Here is a 27,665-nt window from a genome sequence, read left to right on the forward strand (position 1 = left end):
TCTTCCTCCACCAGAGATGTGGGCGTCAGAGGATGACAGTCAGGAAAGGCTGGGAAAGGGCTACTCGCTCCTCTGTCTTGGGTGCTGGCTGATGGGTGATCCGGGAGCTGTGGGCAAGTTCTTCTACAGAGGCTTGCTTAGACACTACTGAAAGCTGAGACCTGTGGCTCTTCCCTCCAGAGCTGCCAGGCACCTCAAGCGCTCCGTCTCTCTGGCCTCAAAGGCTGCCTCCGGGCTGGAGTGTGTTAGAAACTGGTCCTGCAGCAAGGACCGGAGTGCTCTGCCCTTCGGTGTCCAGCTCCCCGGCAGCTCTGGCCCGGCAAAGCCTAGGGTTAACCACCACTTTCGGTGGGTTTCATTTCCACCTCCCTGAACCAGGTGACCACACAACTGGTTTTTCACTCTCTTCTTGCTTTTGCTGCTCTCCTGTAGAACAAACGCCCCAATACGAATTTCCCGGAGGTGAGGAACAAATAACGAAAGATTTAAGAAAACTGTTGGGCAGGTAAGTGGCTTTAGGAGAACACGCTCCTGCGTGACACGTACACATACATAAGGAAAAAGGCTGATCTGAAAACGGGTGAGACTAAGCAGGAAGGGGGAGATGCTGATTCCACCTGCGCGACCCACTGCAGCCGTTCTGTTCTGCTGAACGCCAGCGACACTGGTGGGTTCTTGTACTAGCGACGGGGAGCTGCTGCTGCGGCTTTTTCTGTCACTGACCTGATGTGTCTTGATTTTTTTAGGGGAAAAAACTGAGCGGTGTGCAGAGATCAGGCAATCTGTAGAAAGGATTTTTAAGAGAATGCTTTTTTTCTGAATGAACTGGTGTTTTGGTGGGTGAGGACTGGTTTCAATGTTCCAAAGCAAACGGTGTACGGTTCTGTAGTCTGTGCCATGAACTCATCAGGTCGTACCTGATTTTAACCACGAGCTCCATAGAGGATGGATAGATTTACGTGTCTAGAAAGAAGTATTTCATACTTTGGGCGAAGAGCAGCGAGGGGATCCATTTGCTACCCATTTGACACATGGTGGTTGGCTTACTTCAACGTGTGTGCCATTTCACTGCTGATGCTTTCGGAAAGTACTGGTCAAGAGCACATCCATGTACACGCCGGTCCGGCGTTTGCGGCGTGGGAAAAGCAGCTCTGCGTGTTGTTCTGGGCTGGGAGAGAAACCACCGTGTCCTTCGCTTTCCTTGATCACGCCCTGCAATCCGGCACGAACTGACAGACGGGAACCTGTCCTGCGTGACACAAAAAAGCGCGTTTTGGGTTTTTTTTTCTCCAGAGTCGCCGCAGGACGCAGGACCGGCTGAAATCTGGCCGCCCTCCCCGCGGACGGGCCCGGCATGGCCGCGGTCCCCGAGCCGGCAGCAGCCCCGCGGGGTCGCAGCGCAGCGCGGCCGGGCGGCGGGCCCGCCCCCGGCCCGGAGCGCCCCGGGGGTGCCGGCGCGAGGGCGGCGGCTGGCCCCGGCCCCCCCGGCGAGGGCGGGGAGGGGGCAGCAGCGCTGAGTCAGCGCGGCGGGGGCCGGGCGGCGCCCCCAGCCCGGAGGGAGAGGAGGGGAGGGGAGGGGAGGAGAGCCGCGGCGGGCTGGGCGCTGCCCCCTTGGCCGCTCCTTATCGGCCCGATGTGATGCTGCAAGGCGTGTCCGGGGCTCTGCTCATGTGATGGAGCCGGAGGCAGGCGGGCGGGGGGACCAGGGGAGGAGGTGATTTTCCTCGCTGGCTCTCGCTCGCTCGCTCGCTCTCTCTCTCTGGTTTTTTTTTTTCCCCTTCCCTTTTTTCTCTCCCCTCCTCTTGCTCCCTAAAGGAGTTCGCGGAGAGCCGGGCTCCTTCATTCCGGGCCGCGCCGCCGCCCACCGCCAGCCCCGGGGCAGCGCCATGGGCGCCGGCAGCTCCGCCGAGCCGCCCGCCCCGCAGGACGGGGCCGGGGCCGGGGCCGGGGCGGCCGCCGAGCCCCCCCGCGCTCCCGCGGAGCCGCCGCCGGCAGAAGAAGCGGCGGAGCCCGCCAAGGTAAGGCAGGGGCGGCGGGGGGACGGGGGACGCGGGGCGGCGGCTGCCGCCGCAGTCCCGGCCCGGGGAAACTTTCCCGCCGCTGCGGTGGCGGAGGAGGAGGAGGAGGAGGGCACCTGCCGCGGCCGCCGGGCCCCCGCCGGGCCGGGACTGCGCCATGGCCAGCGCCGCAGTCATAAAACTCCCGCCGGGGGAAGGGGGGGGGGGGGGCGAGGGCGGTGGCGGGGCCGGGGCCGCCGCTTTTGTGTGCGGCGGCGGTGGGGGGGGGGGAGCAGGGCGGCACCCACCCGCGGCGGGGTCTGCGCCAGGAGATCTCCTGACTGCGGTCGTGCCGCCCGTTCGCAGCGGTACCCGGGGCCGCCGCGGCTCCCCGCAGCGCCCCCGCCGCTCCCCTCCCTGAGGATGCGGGGAGGGAGGGGGGGGCGCGGCCGGCCCGCCGGTTTTCCAGCTCCCTCAGCCGGGCGCCAGCCTCGGGGTGCTCCCCCCGGCCCGGTGCCGGCGCCCCCCACCCCGCCTGCGGCCCGCCCGAGGGGAGGGGGCTGCGGGGGCCGGGGGGTGGGCGCCGCCGGGGGCCGCACCGCGCAGCGGGGGAAGAGGAGCGGCGCGGCAGCTCCCGGCCGGCGGGGAGCAGGGGAGCCCTAGGTGCGTGCTGTTTTTAATTGAAGACGTTGAAGAATTGAAAGAAATTCTTTTAAAACGTGCCCGGTGTTTAAAAATAGGTTATGAATGAAGCCATTTATCCCTCCGGAATAGGCGCGCTGGGGGGACGCTGGGGCTGAAAGGGAGGTTATGTGCATCGGCGTGTTGACACAGCGTCGCGCCGGGCTGGGCGTCAGGTTGTTCGCGGGGACACCCTGCTGCGCCGCGCCGAGACCCCCCGCTTGCCAGGCTCCGCGGGGTGCGGGCCCTGGGCGCGGGGTCCCCTCGGAAGCTTCCGTAGCTGGTTGTGTGGGTGTGCTGGAGCTTGAGAACTGGTTATGACTTTTGTTTCTTTGACCTTGTGGTTCAGATTTAACTTTCAAGTCGAATTTCCCATAGTTCCTGGCTGCCTTCTGCCTGTTTTGACAGATTTGAAAACCGCATTGAGGATGAACTTTAAATTAACGGGGGTTTGTTTTGTGTTCTTTCTAACCAAAGAAGCGTTGGGGGTTGGCGTTGGTTAATAAAATGTTTAGCAGTTGTGGTGGGAAACTTTAGAATTCAAATGCTGAAATTTAGACACAAGTGGATTTACAGAGGGCAAGCGTTTGGCTACTGTCATTGTTTAAAAACGAAGACAGTGTGAGTTTCAAGAAACGATACGACATTCGTAGCCATGTTTACCCCGTTACAGGAACTAAGAGCCAAAAAAAGAGAATACCATTGACGCTGTTCTCAAATACAGATTATTATTGTTATTGATACCATGTTTTCACTCTTCTACACTTTAGGAAAAACGTTTTCTAATAGGTTTTTACTCTGTTATTGAAGTAGAACTGTTTAAATGTAGGAAGTTCTTTTATCGTTTCACTGCTGTAAGAAGCCATATTACTGCTGTTCTTCTAAAACAACTATTTTCGCCTTCCGTTACGCTAAATACAAAAAAAGTATGACTAAACATCATTAAAGCTTATTTTTCTTTTTATCTCATTTAGACTTTTCTTACAACAGTGAGGTAGTTCCGTGCAGCTTTGTGACACAATTTTTCATCGTTATCCCTTTCAGCCCTTTGAATTTGAAAATTGCCAGATCCTGCAATGCCCCTGGAGAGAGCTGTCAAAGAACCAATTTGTTTGCAGAAGATACAATGGGGACAGTATGAAGGATGGTCTTTTTTTTTTCTTGCATTTTCCAAATTAAAACGCTTACCATGACCCCCAGTTTTAGAAGAAAAACTTTGAAAACTGACTTTATTGGAATCCGGCTTGAGTGAGCCTTGGCAAGTCGATCGCAACAGAATAGTCTAGGCAACCAGTCCGATGCAGGTTATAAGACCTCGCAGCAGTTGTGCTCCTTAGCCACTTGAAATTCCTTGAAATACTTCATCAAGTTTCTTTCATGACACAGTTGCGTTTTGTAGAAGATGAAAAACCTCTCTGCCTTTTCTTCTAGAAAGGGCCAAATTTACAGACTTTGCTGCTGTTTTGTTACTTGCATGTGGCTCTCTGGCCAGACACCAGCTTTTGAGGTGTCCTGGTTACTGGGGGGGGTGTGTGTGTGTAGGCTTCTGGCGTTTCTCCCTTCTGCAGCCCCGGAGGCGTGAGGTGCCCTGAAAAGCGCTTGGTCTGCAGCGCGAGGGGTGCGCCGGAGCCTTTGGGTGCTGGCTCGCAGGCATCGCAGGTTAAATGTGGGCACAAAGGGTGAGGACCTCAGCTGCTCACCCCATCCTTTCACCAGCTGCTGCTGAATTACACGTAAAGCAGCTCCAGCCCAGCGTGTTACTGGGACTTGAAACTGGTGGGGTTTTTTGTTTGTTGTTTTTACTGTGACAGATGAGGCTGAAATTCTGGTGGTGGAGGAGCTGCTCCTTATCTTGCATAGCCACGCAGCCGCGGGGAGCCCCCTCGGCAGGGGAGCGTGGCAGATCCTGGAGGAACTAATCCGTTCGCATGCCTGGATTTGTGAATCAACACCCAAAGCGTCTGGCTGGAGTCGGTGGGCAGGGCGTGGTCCCACGGAAGGCTGAGCTGATGGAGTTCTCTCCTCGCTCTCTGAGCAGCAATGCTCTCTCCCCCTCCTCTTCTTCCTCCTCAGTCCCTCTTCCCTGTCTTGCCCCAGATGATGCAGTCCCACCTCACGCTGTGTCCAATCCTCACCTTGCCTTTCCGAAAGCTGATGAAACTTGCTGACCCTTCAGGAAACAGTTGAACTGTTTTTCTGCTGGGCCGGTTCCCTGATGTGCTGGTGAATTCATTTGACTCCCACAATGCCAAGGTGAGACCCAGAGCCAGGACAAGGCAAGGGTCTGCACCAGGGCAGGAGGAAGGGGAATGAAAAACTTTCCCCGTTGATGGCAGTGAGCTGGTAAACCCTGTCTGCTTGTGAAAACTCCCCATCAGGCTGCTCTGAGTAGCACAGAAGACTGATGCTTGGCCTGAGAAGGATTTCAAAAATGATGGTGGTAGAAGTAGGAACAAGATTGTCAGTCTCAAAGAGGATGGCAGGCGAACCTCGGGTGTTCCAGACTGATGGAAGCTTTGAGGCATCTGAAGGCATGGGTCCTGGACTCCTGCCTCCTCCCCAGGGCACCTGCAGCTTCCCCTCTGCCACTTCTGGCACTGGGCGAGCTCGTTCTGGGAGCTCATCCCATGGAAAGCTGCTTGGCGTCTTCAGTGAGGTCATTCTCTGCTGGTTTAGCAAGATGCGTTGGCTTCTGGGACTTGGGTAGCAAAAGCAGCAGGCGGAGGGGAGCAGGCAGGACCTTGTCCCCAGCACTGGGCGGGGAGCTGGGTGACACCTCTGGCGGTGGCACCATCTGGCTAGATGGGTCCGGGCATCTCCATCTTGTGAGCTCCCTCTCTGTTGGCCGCGGGGACGTGCCTCTTGCCTGAATTCCCGTTCGGGTGCTGAGGATCGGGGAGAGCTGGGGACCGATGGCAGGTGCGCTGCCCGCTGCAGCGGTGCCCTCTGAGGTCCGCGGGGTGGAAGGCGGCTTCGAGACACGTGGGCGATGCAAGGAGAGCTGCATCATCCTGCCAGCGTCTTGGCTGGTCCAGCTGAGGTCAACGCCCCACTCTGATTTTTATTTAGAAGCCTAAGGTGCTGGTTTTAAGAGGGTTTTTTTTCTGCGGCCCTGCTGAGGGAGCAGAGCTGTGTTGGAGCAGCTACCTGAAATGGTGTAGGGAGTAACTTTTAAAGAGAGGATCTGGAAAAATGCTGGCATGCTAGTAAGCTATTCTTGCAGCAAAATCTAGGTTTGGCAGAGATAACCTTTTGCGGCGATTGATGGCTTTAAAACGTTGCGTGGTGAATTCCTGGCTTGCTGGCATGCAAGGGTCCCTGCTCGAGAGCAGCCTGTCACTCAAATGGTGTTCTCGGGACAGTTCCCATTTCTGAGCAGTAACCTGATTACGCTACCTGCGTTGTAATGAGAGCAAGTGTCTGCTAGACAGTAAATATTTGGACCTGTCTCTCCTAAAGAGGTTACCAGCTGAGATGTCAGAGTGTCTTATTGTCTGAGTGCCTGACAAATAACAGCCGGGACAGGCTTACATCTGCTGTTTGAACAACTGTGTTCTGGTGAGGGAGCTGAGTCAGCCTGAAAATACTGCATTAGCAATGGTAAAGCTAAGCTTAATCAAGTACCAGTGACCTCAAGTCCCGAGACCGCGTCTCCAAGAGCCCTGGTTAAAAACCACTTTTTGAGGCATTTGGTCTGGGTGATGAGGCTGCAGGCTTCTCCTGGTTCAACAGGATCTGATTCCCTTTAAGGACTTCTCTTCCGACTGGGAAGGAAGGGTTTGGTGTAGCTGGGTGGTAAGGTTTGGAGGTCCGCCCATGCCTGTGGGGTGGCTGGGGAGAAAGCCTAAAAATGCTTAATTGAAAAAATGCACAGTGGAAATTGGTGTCGTGGGTCCACCGAAAGCGTGAAATAACCCCCTAATCATATAGGAGATAAGAGGGAGGTGGTAGAGGGAGTGTCTGGGCATTTGAAAGCCAAGGCAATTAGCTTGTGTTTGATGTGATAGAGGCTAAAGAGATGCAAAGAGGAGTGTCGGTCTTTGAAAGTCCTGCTGGTTGGGAATGGAAGCCCTAGCTGCAGTTACTGAAACGAGAGTAACTTGCTTTGTGCTCAGTCCTTTCCCTAACCGATCCTTAGCATCCGGATGAGTCGTACTTACGAGAGCGCATAGGGTAAGGTGGGACTGTCCGAGGACTGCTGTGCAGAGAGAGCTGGACGATGTGAGACCTGGGAAGGAACTCTGCTTGAATCAGGCTTCAGGTGTGGGCCAGAATGACAGGTTGGGAGTAATGTTTCCTTCACAGGTTGCAAAAAGAGATCACACAGGGATTTGGGAGCAAAACCTGTTGGTTTTGGTTTTGCCGTGTGGTTTTCGAGGGTAGTCATCCATAAGGAGGTGTCACAAGGAAGTCGGGCTGAGAGTTAGGATGGAAGAGGATAGATCTGAGGGAATGAAAGCTAAAGAGAAGGCTCTTGGCTTTGTCTGCAGATGATGTTACCAGAAATAAGATACTGAAATTAAGTAATGGTGTTATGTGCCTTAGAGAGTAAGGGCCTTGTGTTTTCTCCACCTGGAACTTGCAGCGTCCCACAAACTTCTAAGGCCTTAGCTAATGCAAAACAAGACATACTGCTGTGAACAAAGAGTTGGAATGACCTCAATTCAGGGTTTTTTCCAAATGTTGGTGTTTGAAGATCTTTTTAATGAAGCAGCGTGTGTTAAGAGCAGACCCCCTAAGCAGACCAACAGTGCTGCAAGCTTTCCCAAAGTTTTGAAATCAAACTTCAGGAAAAATTAATATTAGTGACCACTGTTAGTTTGCTCAGTTGTTCGGACAGCTGGATCTGGCTATTTTAGTAATCTAATGTAGAATCGGTGTAACAGGATTAACAGAATGAGGCAAAATTAACTCTGGTGCGTTTGGGCCTGGTGTGAGGAATCCCTGGAATGATTTGGGTCTGGTACAAGGAATGTTGGGAATGGTGGTGGTTGGTGTTGGGGGAAGAAGCTGGGTGCTGCTGGCCTCTCCAGAGCAGTGCGTGAATGAAGCGTGAGCTAATACACAGTGAGAGATCAGGGACCTGCTGTTCATCCATGTCTTGTAATTCTTTGTGTTATTTTTCTTGATGCATTTTTAATTTTGTGTGCATTTAGTGGGGTCCAACAGTTGGACCTAACGCTATGTGCAGAATGGAGCAGAAGCTGCTGTTGGTTAGAGAGACATGGGCACAAGCCCTATGCATTTTAGTCTCATTAGCTGTGTGTCTGCCCTTTGCTTCCACCTTTGTGGTGGATATGAGGAAAATCTTTCAAAAATGCGTGCGTGATGTGTAGTAGTGGCATGACAGAAGCTGAAGTGTTACTTCACTGGCGGCCCTTTGTTTTGGGAGTGAAGAAGCTGAAAGGATCAGTCAACTGGATAACCAGTTCTCTTTGGTTTCTCCTGCATTTATGAGACAACACATTCATAAATTAATAATCAAAGGAGAGTGATGAATGTGTGCAACAGAAACCTGATAAATGTTGATAAAACTGCCAACTGTAATGTCTCATTACCTGTAGATAAATACACAGAGCTGAATGAGATTCCTAATACCGTTAATTTTGTCTTTAAGGTTTTCACCCATCACTCTAAACTTTGACTTTATATTTGTCTAAGCTTTACAACTATGCCCAATGGAATTAAGAGCACAGCTCACTAAATTAGATGTAATTGGACTAAACTGCAGTTTAGATCCCTTCAGAGAAATGAAGCAGTTAATGGGAGTGAAAATTGAAATTAGTTTCTTTTGAGGACTAATGCAGTGGGACAGACTGCACTGACGCTCATAAAGAGCCTGAGCAACCTTTCTCAGAACAGAAACATTTTTTAAAATACAAGCAAACAGAGAAACTCAACAAAACAACAAATTAATGATGCTGTTGTCTCCCTTAACATTACAACCCCCCCAAAGATTCCTATTTTCTTCTCCTTTGCACGCATTTTAATTTGAACAAAAGTATTGTTTTATTAGTTTTGATTGCTCGAGTATTTAAAGTAGAACACTTGATCTGAAAATCTAAATTTGCTCTGCTATGGCCAAGAGTCACATTAAACTCTGAGAGACTGGGGTAAAAAGGTCTGGCAGGGTAGGGTTATAGTGCAGGTCTGGTCAAATTTGAAAATACTGAGGTTTTTTCATATATTTACATTTCTACTCAGGTGTGACTGGGTCCTGCTTTCAAAACTGAATTTAGGTGCAGAGTGAACAAGGATTATAATTACAGTAGCTGGTAGTAAAAACTGCTTATGGGCTTGCAGTTAGTAATGTTTTTACTTTTAATTCTCATCTTCATACTGGCAGGTATCACAGCATTTTACAAATCCAAAGAGTTATCTGCAAGATCCAGTGACTTCTGAATTTTGGTCAGAAATCTTTGGGATGATGTGGAGTCACTGTTTTGCGGAATGTGTCGCAACAGTAGAATAAATTCAGAGCTGCGGGAATATTATGTGTTACCATAGTTAATATTTTGTCATGACACTCAGGGCTCAGTGTAAAAAGGAGACACGTCGTATTGCATTGGGGTACCCAATTGCTTTGTACCCTCATTCCTTGCAGAGTCCACAGGTCCATATGAGGCACTTGGGCAAAAGGTAAACTTTATGTGTCTACGCATGGGACTCCAGCTTTGAAGTGGTTTGCTGACTGAGGAAGGTTTGGAAGCAAAGGCAAGGAAATTTTTGAATGAAGTGCTGAGTGCTAAGATACTCAGTGCTGTTGCTTTTCGTGTGACTTGAAAGAACTGTTGGCGCTAATTCTGAGGGTGTTGTCTTGAAATACCCGTCCCTGGATTTATCTCCAGATAGCCAAGTGCTGTTAAGGGTCAGTAAACTTAAGGTGGTCGTTGTTTGCAGGTCTAGCAGTCTCCTTACAAGAATGAATGAATAAAATTTATTAAAAAAAAAATCCTTTAATAAGCTTGTATCGCAGAATCCCAAAGCCCTTTAAGCATTAGGTTGTTACTTTCTGTGTCTTTGTTGCTAGTCTTCCACCAGTTGCTACTATTCAGTTAACTGCTGTGTGCAACTGCAGAAGAGCTTCCCAGGGTTTACATGCCTTTGTTCGGTCGGCGGTGTGGCATTTTTATTCCTCCTGAGTTCCTGTGTTTTAGATTTATGAGAAGGATGATGTGAGAAGCGGGAATGTAATCTGAGTGTTGAACCATTCCTTATTTCTTCTATTTAATATCTGGTCTCAGCATGTGAAAACTCTGAAGCCAAATTATTCCATCTGTGGTGTTGGCAGTAGAGCAGAATGGGGTCCTTTCTGGTGAGGTGGATTGTGTGGCTGTGAAAGGCAGCTTTGAGGAGCGCAGCAGCACCAGGTGGAAACAATTTGGCTTAATTAAGGGCTTCTGGACTGAAAATTGGGAACCCGAAGGCACACTTGGTTGCCTGTGGAAGCGGGGGTATGGCGCATCTCTTGGATCCCGCCTGGTGCGTGGAAGGGGGGCTGAATGATAAGAGGGAAGCCATTTGTCCGGCACTTTGTACGTTGATTTGAAATTCCGTTGCGGTAGGCTAGTTGCTAATGAAAATAAATGAATGGATCTCCCCATTCCGAAGCTTGTCTAGTAGGTTTTGGAAGAGAATCATCAGGAATGTGGGATCTTTCTGATCCCAGTGCAGCGCTTCAACCGTTTGGATGTTTCATTACACTGAAAGATGGGATGTATCTGTGGTTCCTTCACTTAATTAACAGGGCTTCAGTGGCAGTATTTTGGGACTACAGCTGAGTATTAAGACAATGATATGTAATTAAGGTTTGCTGTTCTACCAGAGGAACTTCAAACCTACGCTTCAGGAATACAGATTTAAGAAGTGGTTAACTTAGTTGGAATGGCTTCTATTGGAAGGTAACACAATTGGTTGGAAAGCTAGTTAATTACACAATTAATTAGAGGGTAAGGAAGTAATTTTTTTTAATGACCACGTCACATTTCATACTTTTTAAATAAGATACTTTCAGAAGCATATTCTTGCTTGTTACATGGCAAGCCAATAAAAATTCTGAAAATAATTAAAATGTATCAAATGTGGAAGATTAAAAAGAGATTTTTTTTTTTAATATGTATTGGCAAATCTAGAAAAAATATTTCAAATATTATAGTTCAGAGTCCCAAAGAACTGGAAAGCTTTTTCCTGCCTGTAAGAATAATGTCTGTCTAATAACTGCGGCCCAGATATCCTAGTTTTAATCCCAATTTCACTGAATTCCCTCATGGGATTTATATATAAATTTTCCACTTTGTCATGAGTAGTTCAGTTTCTTTGTAGTCGTACTGTTCAAGATGATAAGATAAGCACATCAGCAGAGGAGCAATACCAAAGGCTGTAGCGTAGACAGGATTCATGCATCTATCAGAGCAATTGTGCCAGACATTTTGAAGCATGAGAAATACCTCTCCATCAGCTAGATTCATGTTGTCAAGGAGTTTTCCTTCATGCTGGAATCCAATTTCTACACAAGATTATAGGCCATTGTCTGTAAGACTTGCTTCTTTCACATGTCATGTGGGAGAACAGTAAAATAAATAGTCCTTGATTATGTCTTAGGTTTTTTTTTCTCACAGAAGTACTCTGTTTTATTAAAGTTAATAATTCTGAAAAGGAGGAATACTACACAGAAGCACAGAAGTATTTATTTCCCAAAATGTTTGCATGTATCTATGCAAAATAAGAATGAAAGAACAGTATGCTGGGAAAAAAACTAGTCTCGGGGGAAAAAAACCTCATCTAACACTGATTTCTTTTTTTTTTTTTTTTTTTCTTGCTTTCTCTTTCCCTACCATCCTTCAACTGATACTTGACCGTGCAGGTTTTAGATGCAAGTTTACCAGTACCTGATATTAACGAAGACAATTTGGAGCATGATGCCCCATCGCAGGAGCCACCGCATCCAGGAGCTGTCACAGAACCTCAGGAGCTGGATGGGCAGCAACTAGAGGTAGCTTCACCCCTCCAAGAACCACCCGGAGAGCAAGCAGAGGCCGCTGGACCAAATGGTGAGTAAAAACCCGTGTTCAATGCTGAGCGGTGTGAGAAGCTGAAATGGGGCCCAGCCAGCCGTCTCCCAGTGAACAGGTCCTTACTCGAGTGATCTCCTCGTTGCCCCAGGGCTTCTTCTAGGGCGTTGTTTCACTGGGACATGTTTTCTCTGAGGCAGAGTTGAGACACCAAGCGGGTTGTGGATCGGAGCTGCGGGTGGGGTGGCGGGGATGCTGCCCGTTCCCCCTCGGGGGCCGTTCTCTCCCCTCCATGCAGCCTGCGATGCCTCTGCTCGCCTGCTGCCGCTCTGTCTGCCGTTCACCTGCAGCAACAGCCAGTTTCCCCTTCTGACATTCGCAGTTTCTGCTGCGTAGGCCTGTCTCTGCCTTCACAGGGCAGAAGTCCTTTGCTGTTCATTCATTAGTGATATTAATGTTTATAAGCTATTTTAAAATTGCAGGATGGGACAGGCTGCTGATCTGTTGGCTCTGCCTTGATTAAGGTTCCCTTTCCTACTGCTTTTAATCAGACTTGCATTTTGACCACAAAATTTTGCCTGCATTTTGTCTGCTGTGTCCTGGGAACCTCTTCCTTGCCTTGCTGCACAGGCAGCAGCGCGCTGCCCGTCCTCCCGGGCGAATCGTAGAATGGTAGAGTCGTAGAAGCATTCAGGTTGGAAAAGGCCTCTAAGATCATCAAGTCCAACCGTCAGCCCAGCACCACAAGGCCTGCTAAAGCATGTCCTGAAGTGCGACATTTACACATTTTTTGAACACCTCCAGGGACGGTGACTCCACCACCTCCCTGGGCAGCCTGTTCCAGTGTCTCACCACTCTGTCAGTAAAGAAATTTCTCCTAATATCCAATCTGAACCTCCCCTGATGCAACTTGAGGCCATTGCCTCTCATCCTATTGCTAGTTACTTGGGACAAGAGACCCACACCTGCCTCACTGCAACCTCCTTTCAGGTAGTTGTAGAGAGCAACAAGGTCTCCCCTCAGCCTCCTCTTCTCCAGACTAAACAGCCTCAGCTCCCTCAGCCACTCCTCACAAGACTTGTGCTCTAGGCCCTTCACCAGTGTTGTTGTCCTTCTCTGGACATGCTCCAGCAACTCAATGTCCTTCTTGTGGTGAGGGGCCCAAAACTGAACACATTACTCAAGGTGCAGCCTCACCAGTGCTGAGTACAGGGGCACGATCACCTCCCTACTCCTGCTGGCCACACCATTCCTGATACAAGCCAGGATGCCCTTGGCCTTCTTGGCCACCTGGGCACACTGCTGGCTCATGTTCAGCCGGCTGTCAACCAACACCCCACGGTCCTTTTCCGCCAGGCAGCTTTCCAGCCACTCCTCCCTGAGCCTGTAGCGTTGCATGGGGTTGTTGTGATCAAAGTGCAGGCCCCTGCATCTGGCCTTGCTGAAACTCCCACAGTTGGCCTCAGCCCATCGATCCAGCCTGTCCAGATCCCCCTGCAGAGCCTTCCTACCCTCCAGCAGATCGACACTCCCGTCCATGTTGGTGTCACTTGCCAACTGACTGAGGGAGCACTCAATCTCCTCATCCAGATCGTTGATAAAGATGTTAAGACCAGACCCAAAACTGATCCCTGCAGAACACCACTCGTGACCGCCTGCGAGCTGGATTTAACTCCATTCACCACCGCTCTCTGTGCTCAGCCATTCAGCCAGTTCTTTATCCAGCAGAGAGTACACCCAAGCAAACCACGGGCAGCCAGTTTCTCCAGGAGGATGCTGTGGGGAACAGTGTCAAAGGCCTTACTAAAGTCCAGGTAGATGACATCCACAGCCTTTCCCTCGCCCACTAGGTGGGTCACCTGGTCCTAGAAGAAGATCAGGCTGGTGAAGCAGGACCTGCCTTTCATGAACCCATGCTGGCTGGGCCTGATCCCCTGGTTGTCCTCCACATGTCTGGTGAGCGCACTCAGGATGAGTCGCTCCATAATCTTCCCCAGAACCGAGGTCAGACTGACAGGCCTGTAGTTCCCAGGATCCTCCTTCCGGCCCTTCCTGAAGATGGGTGTTACACTGGTGATCCTCCAGTCGTCTGGGACCTCCCCTGTTAGCCAGGACTGCTGATAGAAGATGGAGAGTGGCTTGGCCAGCTCCTCCACCAGTTCCTTCAGCACTTTTGGGTGGATCCCACCTGGCCCCATAGACTTGTAAGCATCCAGGTGGCGTAGCAGGTCGTTAACTGCTTCCTCCTGGGTTATATCAGGTTTTTTCTGCTCTCCTTCCATATCTTCCTGCACTGGGTGCTGACTACCCTGGGAATAACCAATCTGACTATTAAAGACTGAGGCAAAGAAGGCATGAAGTACCTCACCCTTTTCCTTATCCTTGTTGGCAATATTCTCCCCTATATCCAATAAGGGATGGAGACTCTCCTTGGCCCTCTTTTTGTTGTTGATGTATTTGTAAAAACATTTTTTACTGTCACTTACAGCCGTGGCTGGCCTGAGTTCTAGCTGGGCTTTTGCCTTTCTAATTTCCTCTCTGCACAATCTAATGAGACCCCTGTACTCCTCTTGAGTCGCCTGTCCTTTCTTCCATAGGTGGTAGACCCTCCTTTTTTTACTGAGTCCCAGCAAGAGCTCCCTGTTCACCCAGTCCAGTCTTGCGGCACATGGGGACAGCCTGCTCCTGTGCCTTTAAGACTTCCTCCTTAGAGAATGTCCAGCCTGCCTGGACCCCTTTGCCCTTCAGCACTCTCTCCCAAGGGACCCCTCAATCAGCATCCTGAACAGGCCAAAGTCTGCCCTCCGAAAGTCCATGGTGGTGGATTTGCTGGCCCCCTTCTTAACTTCACCTCAAACAGAGAACTGTATCATTTCATGGTCGCTAAGCCTACGACGGCTTCCGACCACCACATCTCCCACCAGTCCCTCTCTGTTAGTAAACAGCAGGTCTAGCGAGGCACCTCCCCTGGCAGGCTCACTTACCAGCTGCATCCGGAAGTTATCTTCCACACACTCCAGGAACCTCCTAGACTGTTTCCTCTCTGCTGTGCTGTATTTCCAGCAGATGTCCAATAAGTTAAAGTCCCCCACAAAACAAGGGCTAGTGATTGTGAGACTTCTGCCAGCCTCTTGTAGATAACGTCATCTGCCTCTTCATCCCGGTTGAGTGGTCTATAACAGACCCCCAGCAGGATGTCTGCCTTGCTGGCTTTCCCCCTCATCTTGACAAGGTTGAATGCTTATGGGTAATCACAATTGTCGAGCTCTGTACAATCGAAGCAGTCCCTAACATACAGAGCCACCCCACCACATCTCTTTCCTCGCTTTTCCCTTCTGAAGAGCTTATAGCCATCCATCGCAGCACTCCAGTCATGAGAGTCATCCCTCCACGTTTCTGTGATGGCGACCAAGTCATAGCTGTCCTGCCATACAGTGGCTTCCAGCTCCTCCTGTTCATTGCCCATGCTGTGTGCATTGGAGTAGATGCACTGGAGCTGGGCTGTTACTCTCACCCCCAACCCCGGTATGCCATGCCTGGGCTCATAACTTGAGGCCGTTGCCTCTCGTCCTACTGCTAGGAACTTGGGAGACGAGACCCACACCCGCCTCACTACAGCCTCCTTTCAGGCAGTTGTGAAGGAGCAGCCCACCCCTCCTGCCCTCCCCTGCTGCCCCTTCCCTCTGCTCCCACCACTGGCCACGGGGCGAGAGGTCCCTTCGGCCACCCCGCGGCGCATCGACCTTTCTGGCAGGGGTGGCATGAGGGAGGGATGGTTTTTGGCCAGAGCAGGCAGCTGATGCTGGCATAGGAGAGCAGGGGAGGGATGGGGATGGGGTTGGATGGAGCATGTTTTTCAGCGCCAGCCTGGGGATTTGCAGCTTAAGGCAACGGCACAGCCCTTTGTGTACTCTGAGCTTCAAATTCTAGGAAAGGCGATTCTTTGCTATGCCTTCAGATTAATTGCTGTAAAACACCACTATCCCCAAAGAAGGTTGCCGTATTTTATGGTGGGCTTCTGTGCTTTCTTTTTTGTCACGTTGGTAGAGGCTTTTGGCACTGTAGGAATGGGATGCGACGTGTTTTATTTTTCACTTGTGACAAACACTGCTTCTCTATGAAATTTTACTGGTGAGTGGCTAGGGGTGGAGAGAGGATACTCGTTAAACAGGGTCATGAAGGAAGAGGAGATAGCTGATGATCTGAAGTAATGTCAGAAGATTTCACGTTGGTATTCAGCTTCTGGATCAAGTAATGGAGAAGGCGGGAGGAGGGGCAGAGGGCGAGGCTGGGGCCGGGGTGAGGGAGGGGGTGGAGTGGTGCGGCGGTGTTGGTGACGCAATCTCGACAGTCGGGACAGAGCGCAGTGTGGCAGTTGGGACGTGGCGCCGTGATGCGTCCCGAGAGTGAAACAGGGTGAAGTGGCGGGAAATGCCGGAGGCGGCATCGTTTGTAACAATTTTAGAGGAACCTTACTGTGCTTTGACTCTTAGTGCTGTTTCTTGAAACCGTGACCTGAAAGCGGTGGCGTCCTAAAATCTGGAGCGAATGAAATGTGTAACTGCTGTTGCTGGAGTGTGGGACGTTGTTTCTCCAGGCTGGAGCAGACAAGCACAGCCAAAGCGAAAGCTTCTAAAAATAAAAAGTTTGTGAGGAATGTCGCAGCCTCACAGCGGAAACGATTGCTTTCCTTCTAGTTACCTGGTGTGAGGTTATGTACGACATCCTTTTTGGGGACGGTGCTTTTGCTCTCATAAGGAGTTCTAAGCCATGAAAAAGGACACCGATTTTGCAACATTTTTCCTTCTGTTTTTCAAGGTGGACGCAGAAGTACGTGAAATTTTTACGCTTGGCTCTTGTGTTGCCACACAAGTACCAGAGAGCTTAATGGTGTTTGTTCTTAACGCTTTGAAAGAAGAACGGGGTTTGAAAGTGCCTGAATTGTGTGTATGCGTTATGAAATTTGCTATGCAACAATGTCTGTAAATCCCCCCTCGTTATTTAAATATTCTGAAAGAAACCCCTCCGCACAATTAACACGGCAAGTCAGTCCTCAGAAATAGTTGAGTGAATGGAATGGGAAAGGAAGTAGTGTGTGCTTTCCACTGAAGAAGTATTTGTACACTGAAGCGGAAACAAACGTTGTGAGTAGGAGCAAAATGAATGAAGAGTTTCTGAAATGCGTTGTCAAGAAGCAGCAGTGCCACAGACTTGAAACCTTGTAGGTTTAAATAAAAGAAAAAAATTTGTTAGATGGGTAACACCTGCCCATATTGCTGCTTAATTTTGTTACTGCGAAGTGAGTGGAGTGTTTGTTTGATTTGTTAAAACCAACCTCGTGAAATTTGAGGTCAAAAGAATCAGGATTTGTGGTATAGTGTCCAATTCTTACACTCTGCAATGAAAACTTAAAGGCACGGCTTGCTTTTTTTAATTGCAAAAGTATTCAATGTCATTAATAATTCCAAATAGCTGCTTCATTCTAAAGAAATCTGTTCAGCATAAGTTTCTCATAGCTATTGTCGTTTCAGACAGTGTTTTGTTATTTTAATTACTACTTCTCCATTTTCATCGGTTTTTACCCTGTCTTGACTTTGCCGTTAAATGTTTCCACTAGCAGTCAGAAGAACTGTGCAGTTAAGGGAGAACTGCATTTAACAAGGAAAAGCTTGGCATATCACGGAGACTCGATTCAAATTCATTTTTGAAATTGCCTTTTCCTGTTTCAGTGTCCTGTGAGTTTTGGAGCAGTAGATGTTTTTTTACAAGTCGTGTTCGTGGCCAGTGAAGACACGGCAGAGGCAAATGATTGTAAAATACCCCTTCAGCCTTACGGCTTCAGTGTTCCTTTATACTCCTGCAGTCCTACTGAGAGTCTTCCATGTGTGACCAAAAGCACGATTTTGTCTGAAATACTCAAACATTGAATAAGTGAAAACAGCGCAAAGTCCTCTGGAGCCTTTCGGTGGCCAGGGGAGTTTGTGAGGCGGGCACGGGGTGTGTGTGACATCCATCTGAGAGGTTGGGAATGTAGGGAATTCATGGAAAAAATCCAACGCCGTGCTGCAAATCCTTAGGGGGAAAAGTCAACCAGCTCCAGATGTTGACATGGTTGACTTGGAGCACATGAAGTGCTGTGGATTTAACTCTTGCAGTCAGAGTGCTTTTTTCATTAACCCTCTGGCAACTGCCAGGGGAGAAACACATTTTCACTTCTAGAGACAGACGAGATGGTGAGAGCAGTGAAGTTGCACTGCCAACAGTGTCTGGCAGCCTACTAAGGTAGAAGCATTGCTATTTATGAATTTCATTTTTAATGGGATGAGACACAAGTTCAGTCATTCAGAAAATACGCATTTTCCAACATCTGATAAAACAGAAATAAATTCTTACCATGGACTAAGCTACCTATGAAATTGTGAAATCAAGCACTTGGGATTCCCTAAGACCGTCAGTCTCTTATGTTTCCTTCAGAATACAACAAAACACTTGCAGTTATTAAAACACAAGCAGCATCTTGATTCAATTAAAAATGTTTCAGAGCTTAAGTGCTATGTAAGCAGTTAAAATAGAATTTCAGCTTTAGTTGTTAGCCATTGTGGACTTAAATAGCGAAGTGGATCAATTTTATGGCATGACCTATGATTTTATCACTGCCTCTGGTTATATTTTTATTGTATTGTTTTCTGTGACTAGCCCATAGCTGGTGAAGTACAGCCCTGCTCAGGAAAGACCGAAAGAAGTTGCATTCATAGCAGTGTTTTACTAGATTATTGTTTTTTTCTGGGAGGTATTTTGGTGAGGCTCTCCTGTGTTTCCTGAAGATGCTTTCAAATTCTGTAAATTCATTCAGTGCTGGTCTTGCCAATATACCCGCAGTGGTGACAGGCTCCAGTACTCTCAACAGCAATACCTGGTGTAAATAACTTCTAAAGCTTGCAAAGTGGAGTTGCTCACAGTTTGCTTTGTGTTCAGAAGTGCCCTAACAATGTTTGGACACCAAGAATGTTGTTAATAAAAATGTCATTAAAGAATCCCACTGCTAAATACGAAGTTCAGCGTGTCCAGTTGACTTGTTGGGTCTTCTGTTTCTTTTGTGCCCCACTGGCTATACAAATGCTCTTTGGGGTGTATCTCGTCGAAGTACGACTTGGCCACGTCTGGCACTGCAGGCTTGTCACACAGCAGTGGCAGCCTGCGGGCAGATGGCAGCATGCAAGCACATTTCCTGAATGGCATCTCTCTCCTCAAATGCTGAGGAAGGGCATCAGAAATTCAGTTTTAAAGACTCTTCCGGGGGTTTAAATGGGGAAAACCAGCAAAGCAGAGGCTGGGATGAAATATCTTCTGGACAGGTTAAATGCTTTTTGTTGTGGAATTGAAGGGGTAGTGCCTGGACTGAGTCTACAAGTTGCAGCTTTTCAGACTGGTGTGAAAAGTACGTGTTCCGTCAGTCAGTATTTTTTTGTTCGTTTTTCCTTTTGCAATTTATTCAATTACTTGGTTTGAACATCTCTGTTTTAAAATGTTTCGGGAGCGAGGGTGTTGTCAGAGGCCAGACTTTTAAGTGACTTAGCAGTTAAATAATTTTAAACTGTTAGATAAAGGGAAAAATTAAAAGCTTTGCTTATGTCAACTGAGAAACAACAACCAGTAGGCTGCTGATAGTGAATATAAACATAATACGTAGCTATTAGAAGCCAGTGTACTTGTAGATTCAGCTTTGCTCATTATTTAGTTGTGTTTCAGCCTTACCTAGAGCGCGTTGTCTGTGTGCTTGTGAAGATGCTGCTTTTCTCAAGCAAGGGGACATGGGCAAGCAGAATCGAGGAAGCATCTAGGCTGGAAGGGACCTCTGGAGATCAGGTGGCCCAGCCCCTGCACGAAGCAGGGCCAACTGCAGAGTTAGATCTGACTTAAAAGAAGGGTCAAATAAAAATGAAATCATGTGGGGGAATTCAGGGATGCATATACTTCTGAAAGCTGTGTCCTGCATGCCTTTGGGCATCAAAGCAGCACGTGCACAACTTAAAAGAAAGGAGTCATGCCCCTTTAGGAAATTTCCCATGGGCATTTTACCAACTTACTATTTTTTGGGACAGATCTGTAAAATGAGCTTTTCTTTTCTTGTCATCATTTTAGGTCAACACCCTTTTTAATTTTTTTCTTTTTTTTTTTTTTTCCTTCCCCTCAGAGGTGTCTGCGTGGAAAGGATACTGAGCTTTGCTTCAGGAATAATTACATGTATTGTTCTGTATATTCTTTGAGTAATGATAGCATAGAACTAATTTTTTTCTCCCACATAAGTTTGCCTTAAAGGAAAAAACATAAAAACAAAAAAACCCCTCCAACTCTCCCCCCTCTCCCCAACCCAACAAAAAAACCTGCAAAAAAAGGAAAGAGAATGAGAGAATATAAGCTTGAAAAGTGCATTTGCAAATAAACTTTGGAAAGACCCGTACGATGATGTGAGGAAGGAAAAGAATTATGGTAGTCTTAGAACAAAAATCAGTCCTTACAAAATGAATAGTATCACATAGAAGAGGCACACAGATAACAGAACGTGTCTGTTTAGGAAAGTTTGATAAAAATGAAAAAAATTATAGAATTTATAGAAAGGTATAGTAGAACATCAAATTGAGAAGGGAGCTAACTTTTTTTTTCTCTTTTTTTTTTTCTTTTTGTTTTGTTTGTAACAGTTGGACAGACAGAACATGCCGGTGTAACTTTGAAGCAAGATGCTGAAACTACGGACACAAGTCCATCTGACTCAAACACCAAGGATGGTGAAGATGCCGAGAAAGAGGGTGCTGATACAATTAAGCAGTTGCCGTCTTTGGAAGAAGATGCAGAAGACCTTGACCATGCATCTGAGCCACAGTCTTATGATCTGGGTTTTAAAAAGGTTTTTAAATTTGTTGGATTCAGATTCACAGTAAAGAAGGAAAAGACGGGAAAATCGGAGCCGGTTCAACTGCTTACTGTAAAAAAAGAAACACAAGTCCCTGAAGGAGCTGATGATCAAAAAGTCAGCTCGGAAGAAACAGCAATGCCAGAGGATGCATTCTCTGCAGAAGACAACACCAAAGATCCGCTGAAAAATGAAAAAACAGAAGACGAATCTCCTAAAACGCCAGAAGCAAATGAGATTTGCTCTCAGTCAGCTGCCTTAGCCACTGATACTGCATCGCCATTAAGAAAATTTTTTACTCAGGGATGGACTGGATTTAGAAAAAAGAAGAGTTTTAGGAAGCCGAAAGAAGATGAACTACAGTCTCCTGCGAAAGAAGAAGAGCAAGAAAAAGAGGGGGCAACATTAACAACTGAAACCAGTGAAAAGGAGGAGGAATGTCAGTTCAAGAAGCAAGATGAAGAGAGGAATGTGACAGCAGTAACTGTTGAAGCACATGAGCAGGAGCAAACTGAAGGTGGAAAGCAGGAGTCAAAGACGCCTTTGGCAGCCCCAGGAGTTGAAGCAAGTGAGAAGGAAGAGGTAATGAAGCCTGATGAGGCAGGACAAAAAGAGGATGTAGCAGCAGCAGTTGTTATAGAAAGTGTGCAGGAGAAAAAAGCTGAAGAAGATGATCAAGAAAGGAAACTGGTGGAAGTCTCAGAAGATTTTGGTAAAAAGGAAGAACAAAGTGCAGAAGGAGAAGAAAGTGAGGTGATAGAGAAGCCACTAAAGACAAGGTCTCTGGTGCCTTTTATCACTGACAGTGCGAATGGAGAATTGAAAACATCCTTAGAAGTCCTACCTATGGGAGAAAAACTGGAGTCGATGCAGAAGTGTGAAATAGATGACAGAAGGGAAGAGAAACTTGAAGCAGGATCTTTGGCACTTGAGATTTCTAGTGAACAGCTTAAAGAATCTGAAGGAAGAGAAGGAGGTGAAGCTGCTCCACTGGAGAAAGAACCATTTGATGAAAAAACGGGAGGAAAACCAGAGGAAGCAGACTTGAAAATGTCACCCACAACAGAAGACATCCCACAAGGAGAAGCTCCGGCTAGAAGCAAAGAGAAGAAAGCAAGCAAAGAACATGAGACAAAAGTGACTCTGGGTGCTCCTGGATTGAAGTCCTTTTCTACTTCTGAATGTTCAGTTGACACACAGGATGATCAAGAGTCAACCAAACCCACTGATGAAGGACTAGAGGGAAAAACTGGCACAGTTATGACAGATACTGTCAAAGCAGATGAAATAACCATGGAAATAACTCCTGAAGAAGCAGCTGGAAAGAGGCCTCCAGAAGGTATCCCAAATGAAGCTGAACTGCTGTCTTCTCAAGAAAAAACTAAACTACAAGGCAGCCCTTTAAAGAAACTCTTTACGGGTACTGGATTAAAAAAACTATCTGCAAAGAAGCATAAAGGCAAAAGAGAAGAATGTAAGTTAGGGGAACAGGGTGAACCAATTCAGCACTTATCGGATTCCCCAGATAGCCCAGAGGAACAAAAGGGGGAGAGTTCTGCTTCTTCTCCTGAGGAGATGAATGAAATTCCATCTTTGGAAAAATCTGTAGATGGAATGCAAGTCACTGAAAATGGAGATGCTGCAATTTCAGATGTGGAGCGAAAAAGAGAAAGTGTTACACCCTGGGCATCATTTAAAAAGATGGTGACTCCCAAGAAACGCATCAGAAGACCTTCTGAAAGCGATAAAGAAGAAGAAATTGATAAGACAAAGAGTGTTGCAGTGTCTGCAACTGAAAACACCGTTGATGAAAATCAAGGAGAATTGAAAGAAAATGGGATGGAGCAGAAACCAGAGAAAAGCACAGAAGAGCCCAAAAGAAAGGTGGACACCTCTGTGTCCTGGGAAGCTTTCATCTGTGTAGGCTCTTCAAAGAAAAGAGCCAGGAAATCGTCATCGTCTGATGAAGAAACTGAACACAAGCTTGGCCAGGAAAGCCAGAAACTAGAAGAGTCTGGCCAGAGCAAAGAAATGGCAGCAGATGCACTTCTTACTAGTTCTCAGGAGAGCGATCAAGGACAAGGGAATTCTTCACCAGAACAAGCTGGAAGCCCCTCTGAAGGTGAAGGTATTTCAACGTGGGAATCATTTAAAAGGTTAGTCACTCCAAGAAGGAGATCCAAAAGCAGAATGGAAGAAAGAACCGAAGACTCTGTTGTGGGATCTAGCCTGGAGCATTCGACATCGGATGGTGAGCCTGGAAAAGATGAGTCGTGGGTTCCATTTAGGAAACTGATGCCTGGACGTAGGAAGAAAAAGTCAGATGGAAAGCCTGAAGCAACTCATCACAAACAAGCAAGAGAAGACATGGCAGAAACAACTGAAGAAGATTCGGATATTCCAGCTGTTGTACCTTTATCCGAATACGAAGCAGCAGAGCAGGAGAAAATGGAAGCCCAACAAGCAAAAGATTGTGAAGCGATGAGAGAACGAACCTCGGAGCAAGAAAACTTGGAGGAGACCCTAAGAACTGAGCAAGCACCTGAAGGGCTTGTCCATGCGATTACTGTTACCGTTGTGGAAGGGGAAAGGGCGGTTACAAGTATTGAAGAAAGGTCACCATCTTGGATATCTGCTGCTTTGACAGAGTGCATTGAGCAGGCAAAAGAAGAGGAAGAAGCCGAGAAAAGGTTTGAATCAGACATTATTGTGGAAGAACCAGTGGTAGCTGCGAAGACGGTGCCCGAGACGAGAAAGGACAGAAGTGACGACACCACAGCAAGTGAGCTGGAGCTAACCTCAGAAGCAGTGACGGCTCTGGAGGAGGCGGCAGAGGTTTCCTGCGCTGAGGAAACAATAGAAGCGTCCCTTGCAGAGGAAACAACTGAGATGGTTTCGGCTGTATCGCAGTTGTTAGAAACTCCAGATACTACAGAGGAAGTTACACCTGTACAAGAAGTAGAGGCCACTGAACAAAACTTGCAAGAATTAGACAAACAGACACAAAAAGTTCTTCATGAAGTTGCTGAAAGAGTGAAGTCATCAGATGTAGCACAGCTGGTTAGTGAAAGAACCATGCCAGCAGCTCTAATTGCAACAGTGGAAGGAATGGAGTCAGAAGTGAAAGATGATGCTAAAGATGGGGATGTTGTAGGCCAGGAAACTGTTTTGCTTGAGCAGTCCTTGAAGAAAGGAGAACGCGAGGAGGATGGCCTCCAGCCCCAGGAAGGTAGAGGGAGCATTCAGGGCCAAAATGGAGTTGAAGAGAATGTTGTACACGAAGGTTCAGAGAGAATGGAAGTATCTGCTGCAATGCACGAAAGCACAGAAGGATGTGCAAATGTAGATGGATTGAGAGATGAAATCCAGAGGCAGGTCTGTGAAGAAGCAATTGTAGAAGACCATGAAGAAATACGTGAAGCGCAGAGGACAGAGGAACCTTCATCAGACGACACAGAATTTCACAGCATCAAAGCAGTCGCAACCAAGGAGGAGCCGTTTGCGAAGCAGGAGCCTTCAGAACAAGAGAAACCACCTATAACACAGTTGACAGTAGAGGAGACAAGAGATGAATGTATTCCAGATGTACAAACTGCGGTAAGGATTCCATAGAACGCAAAGGTTGATTTGTCCAAGAAAAAATCAACAAGTGTTAGGTATTACACCCAATTTAGAACCAGGTTGTGGCAGTGTTACTGTCAAGGACCTTATTGTGTAGCTGAGGCAGCTAAAGTTCATTTCCAGTGAGAGAGAGACAGATGTCCAGAAGCAGCAGCCACTGAGGCTTGTGTGCAGAGTGAGGTGGAGGCAATTCCTGGAGAAAGGGAATGGGAGATGGTGTGCGTGGATCCAAAGATGCTGAAGCAATTGCCAGTAGGGCTCCTGCAGAGCACAGTGTGACTGAAGCTCTTAGCTGAACACCTGAGATACGTGTGTATCTGTACGGTACCATACCTAGTGGATGGGAGCTTCAGTTGTAGGCAGAGATGCAACTGGAGGTGAGGTACCTCTGCAAAGGGAGGAAATTAAATGACACCACCACCTGCAGCTGTAAATGCGCAGGAGTTATTGTAGCTGATGTGTTCCCGCCTCCTTCCCTATCTCCCCACCACCTTCCTGGCTTCGTCTTTGTTTCGAGTGCTGTCGACTGTCCCTTGCTTTAGGCTACCCTTCATTTCATGAGCTGTGTATCCTGTGAAATGGAACACAAGCTGGTATCTTGGTGAGCCACTAATCTTGGTGGCATCACCTCCCGCTCTTTGCATAACCCTCCTCCTTCTGGTCTTTTTTGCCCACACCATTGCTGGTCCCTCCCTGCTTGTACCCTTTTTCACAGGTCTCTTGCAATTCTCCATAGGTGCAGGACAAGACAGAGGATGAAACCTCCTCCTTGGGGCTTACAGCTGAAGAGCCTGGGCAGCCTGAAGGAGAGGGCAAAACTCTCACAGTGGGACCAGAGTGCACAGAAACAGTTGTCACCGCGGTCCCTGTTAACACTGAAAGACAAGCTGATACTAAAGGAGTTCCTAGCAGGGCACCTGCCCGGAGAGAGGAAGAGGAAGATGATGCTGTGCTCCTTGGAGTAGCACGCACAGCAGTGACTGAGCTTCCACTGCAGAATGAGGTAGAAACCTCTGCCCTTCTTTCAGAAACAGTTGGCTCGGCAGCAGCTGAAACCCTCTGCCTGAGTGATGAAACTGAAGGTGGCCAAATGGGAGATGCTGTGCTTGAAGCCGAAACACGCTTTGAGGGTCATAGCACTGCCACTGAGGCTTCCACGCAGGCTGAAGCAGACAGCACATCTAATTTAGCAGCAGCATGCCCAGACAGCACTGAAAATGGAGGCGCTGTCCTCATTGACGTAAGTCCTAAGAAATGTGAAATGCCAAGCAGCTTAGCTGAAGAAGAGACTGTGGAAAAAGAGCAGGAACTTGTAGAAGCCTCAAACTGTCAAGACTGTCAGAAAGAAGATGACAAAAATGAGCAGTTGCTGGAAAGAGCCAAAGAACTATTTGATTCTGGGGAAGGGGAAGCTGTGAGAGGTGGTGAATGTTCAACTGCTGTCCAGCAAGAGGTTTTAACTGGGCAAGAGGAAGGCTCTGAGTCAGCCTTCCCACAGGCTGAGAGCATGGAGGCTCTGAAAGTGCCTGTGCCTGGAGCAGCTGCAGCAGTTGAAGAGCATGTCATGGCAGAGACCGTAATGCCTGCAGACGCCACAGCCACAAGTGTCCAGCCCTTGGCAACCACACCTGAGCAAATGGCTTCTGAAGAGCTCCTGGTTACTACTGTTGTCTGCTCAGGCTGTGGGACCGCGGAGCTTGGTAGTGCAGAAGCACCTGAGCCTCAAGTAGCTTCTGCTGCTGTGAACGGAATACCAGAGGAGCCAGAGAGGCCCCAGAGTATGGGGCAACCCGAACAGAATGGTGTTGCCCTAAGTGACAGCCTGTCTCTCACCCCTACGGAATTTGAGGAGGATAGTGTTCACACTGTGACCGCACAGTCCCAGAGTACGAAAATTGTATTGAATGCCATCCAGACGGCTGTTCACAAAGTTGCAGAAGCAGAAGGGTCAGCTGCCTTTGAGTCAGAGCAGCGCATCGAGTCCGTAGGGAAAAGCCCATCAGATACAAATAAACCTGGGCTTGTGGAAAGTACGCAGGTGGATCATCAGCTTCCAGTAAAAGAGGAGGAGGTAGGGAGCAAAGACCAGGAGCTCCACCAATCGGGAACAGTGAAAACTGCTACCTTAACAGGGTCTGCAGAAATTCATGCAACTGTAGAAGAACCAAAAGATACGCTGTTAAATTCTGAGATGCTGAAAGACGGACAAAGTCAGAATTCTTTAACAACTGAGACTAGCCCTGAAGACACTTCAAGGGAAACTGTGAGACTTCAGAAATCAACACCAAAACTAAGCACCTCCGAAGATTCAACCAAAGACCCCCTAGACATACACCCACCAAAATTAAGGGAAAAAGAAGTTGGGCAGGTTATGGAAATCCCAGACCAACATACAGCTCAACAAACATGTGGAGAAAGTGGGGAAGGACAACATCACCTGCCAGTGGAAGACGGGAGAACACAGACGTGGGAGGACAATAGTTGCCAAGAAGGCCTGTCTTGTGATGGTCCACAAAGTCAGAACTCGGTGGTTCCTGAGGCCTTGAATGTAAGTAGCATTTTTAGCAAGAAATTTCTTTCATTTTCCAAAAAAGTTTGGGGGGGTCTCTAAACCTGTTGTGTCTTTGTTTGTTTGTTTTTGTTTGTTATTATGTTGAAAGGCAGCTGTTCCCCAGTGTAACCAACAGGCCACAGCTCTCCCTGTTCCCACTCCCCCTCACTTTACTGCCTTTGTCTCTGACTACTCAACACCTTCTTTCTTTTCTGTACAGCTACTCTCACTTCAGTGGCCTTTGACTTGGCCTGTAGTTTAGGGTGATACTTCTGGGAGGTAGGCCACGTGGTTTCCAGTTTTCCTAGACACGCACTCGTATGGGACATGTTTAATGTATGGTATTTAATCTGCAGACATGCTTTTTCCCTCTCAAAGCTCTTCTTAAAATCCCAAAGGTTGTGAGTGTTGCCTTCCATGGTAAACCTGGAGGGCCTCATGTACCAAGGCTTTTTGCACTTGAGTAAATTCTGAGTCAGAAATGGTAGGTATAGTCTCTCCCTCGGATATTTACTGCACTTCCTTAACTAAGTCATGAGACGTTTATCTCTACCTTTGAGAACTGCTTGAGAAAAGAAGATATTCTTGAGAGAGTAAGTTGTCTAGTTACTAAGCTTTTGTACTGTTGTCTTTCTTTCAGATGTGCTAAGCACCCATGTGGCATTTGGAGAGATGCCAGTGCTAGAGAACAACTGACAATCCTGTGACAGAACCAGGAGCTTTATTCACTACCCTTTGTTCTTGGATGTTCACATCTGCTCTTTTGAAGACCTCACCTTTTTTGTTGTTTCTGTCTAATAAACGATGCCTTTAATGTCGGCTGCGTCCACGCCTGTGTTCCATTCAAAGGTCATCTGCCTCTGCCCAAAGGATGCCACTTAGACTGGAGATGC

General features: G+C 48.0%; 1 protein-coding gene across 1 annotated transcript; it reads left to right on the top strand.

Moving 5' to 3' along the window:
• Window positions 1-1,886: 1,886 nt before the first annotated feature.
• AKAP12 (A-kinase anchoring protein 12) lies at window positions 1,887-27,590 on the top strand. Its single transcript, XM_075413794.1, has 5 exons — window positions 1,887-2,018; window positions 11,542-11,728; window positions 20,389-24,197; window positions 24,958-26,769; window positions 27,413-27,590. The coding sequence occupies exons 1-5, from the start codon at window positions 1,887-1,889 to the stop codon at window positions 27,419-27,421; spliced, it is 5,949 nt and encodes a 1,982-aa protein (XP_075269909.1). The 3' UTR covers window positions 27,422-27,590.
• Window positions 27,591-27,665: the final 75 nt, after the last annotated feature.

The sequence above is a fragment of the Opisthocomus hoazin genome, chromosome 2 (assembly GCF_030867145.1).
Source record: "Opisthocomus hoazin isolate bOpiHoa1 chromosome 2, bOpiHoa1.hap1, whole genome shotgun sequence".
Classification (NCBI taxonomy): Eukaryota; Metazoa; Chordata; class Aves; order Opisthocomiformes; family Opisthocomidae; genus Opisthocomus; species Opisthocomus hoazin.

What these genes read in the sequence shown, in the direction of transcription:
- AKAP12 (XM_075413794.1), top strand. Translation starts at nt 1,887, where the DNA reads ATGGGCGCCGGCAGCTCCGCCGAGCCGCCCGCCCCGCAGGACGGGGCC. An exon ending in AAGCGGCGGAGCCCGCCAAG is followed by an intron (nt 2,019 to 11,541) that starts GTAAGGCAGGGG and finishes TTGACCGTGCAG; the next exon opens with GTTTTAGATGCAAGTTTACC. An exon ending in TTCCAGATGTACAAACTGCG is followed by an intron (nt 24,198 to 24,957) that starts GTAAGGATTCCA and finishes AATTCTCCATAG; the next exon opens with GTGCAGGACAAGACAGAGGA.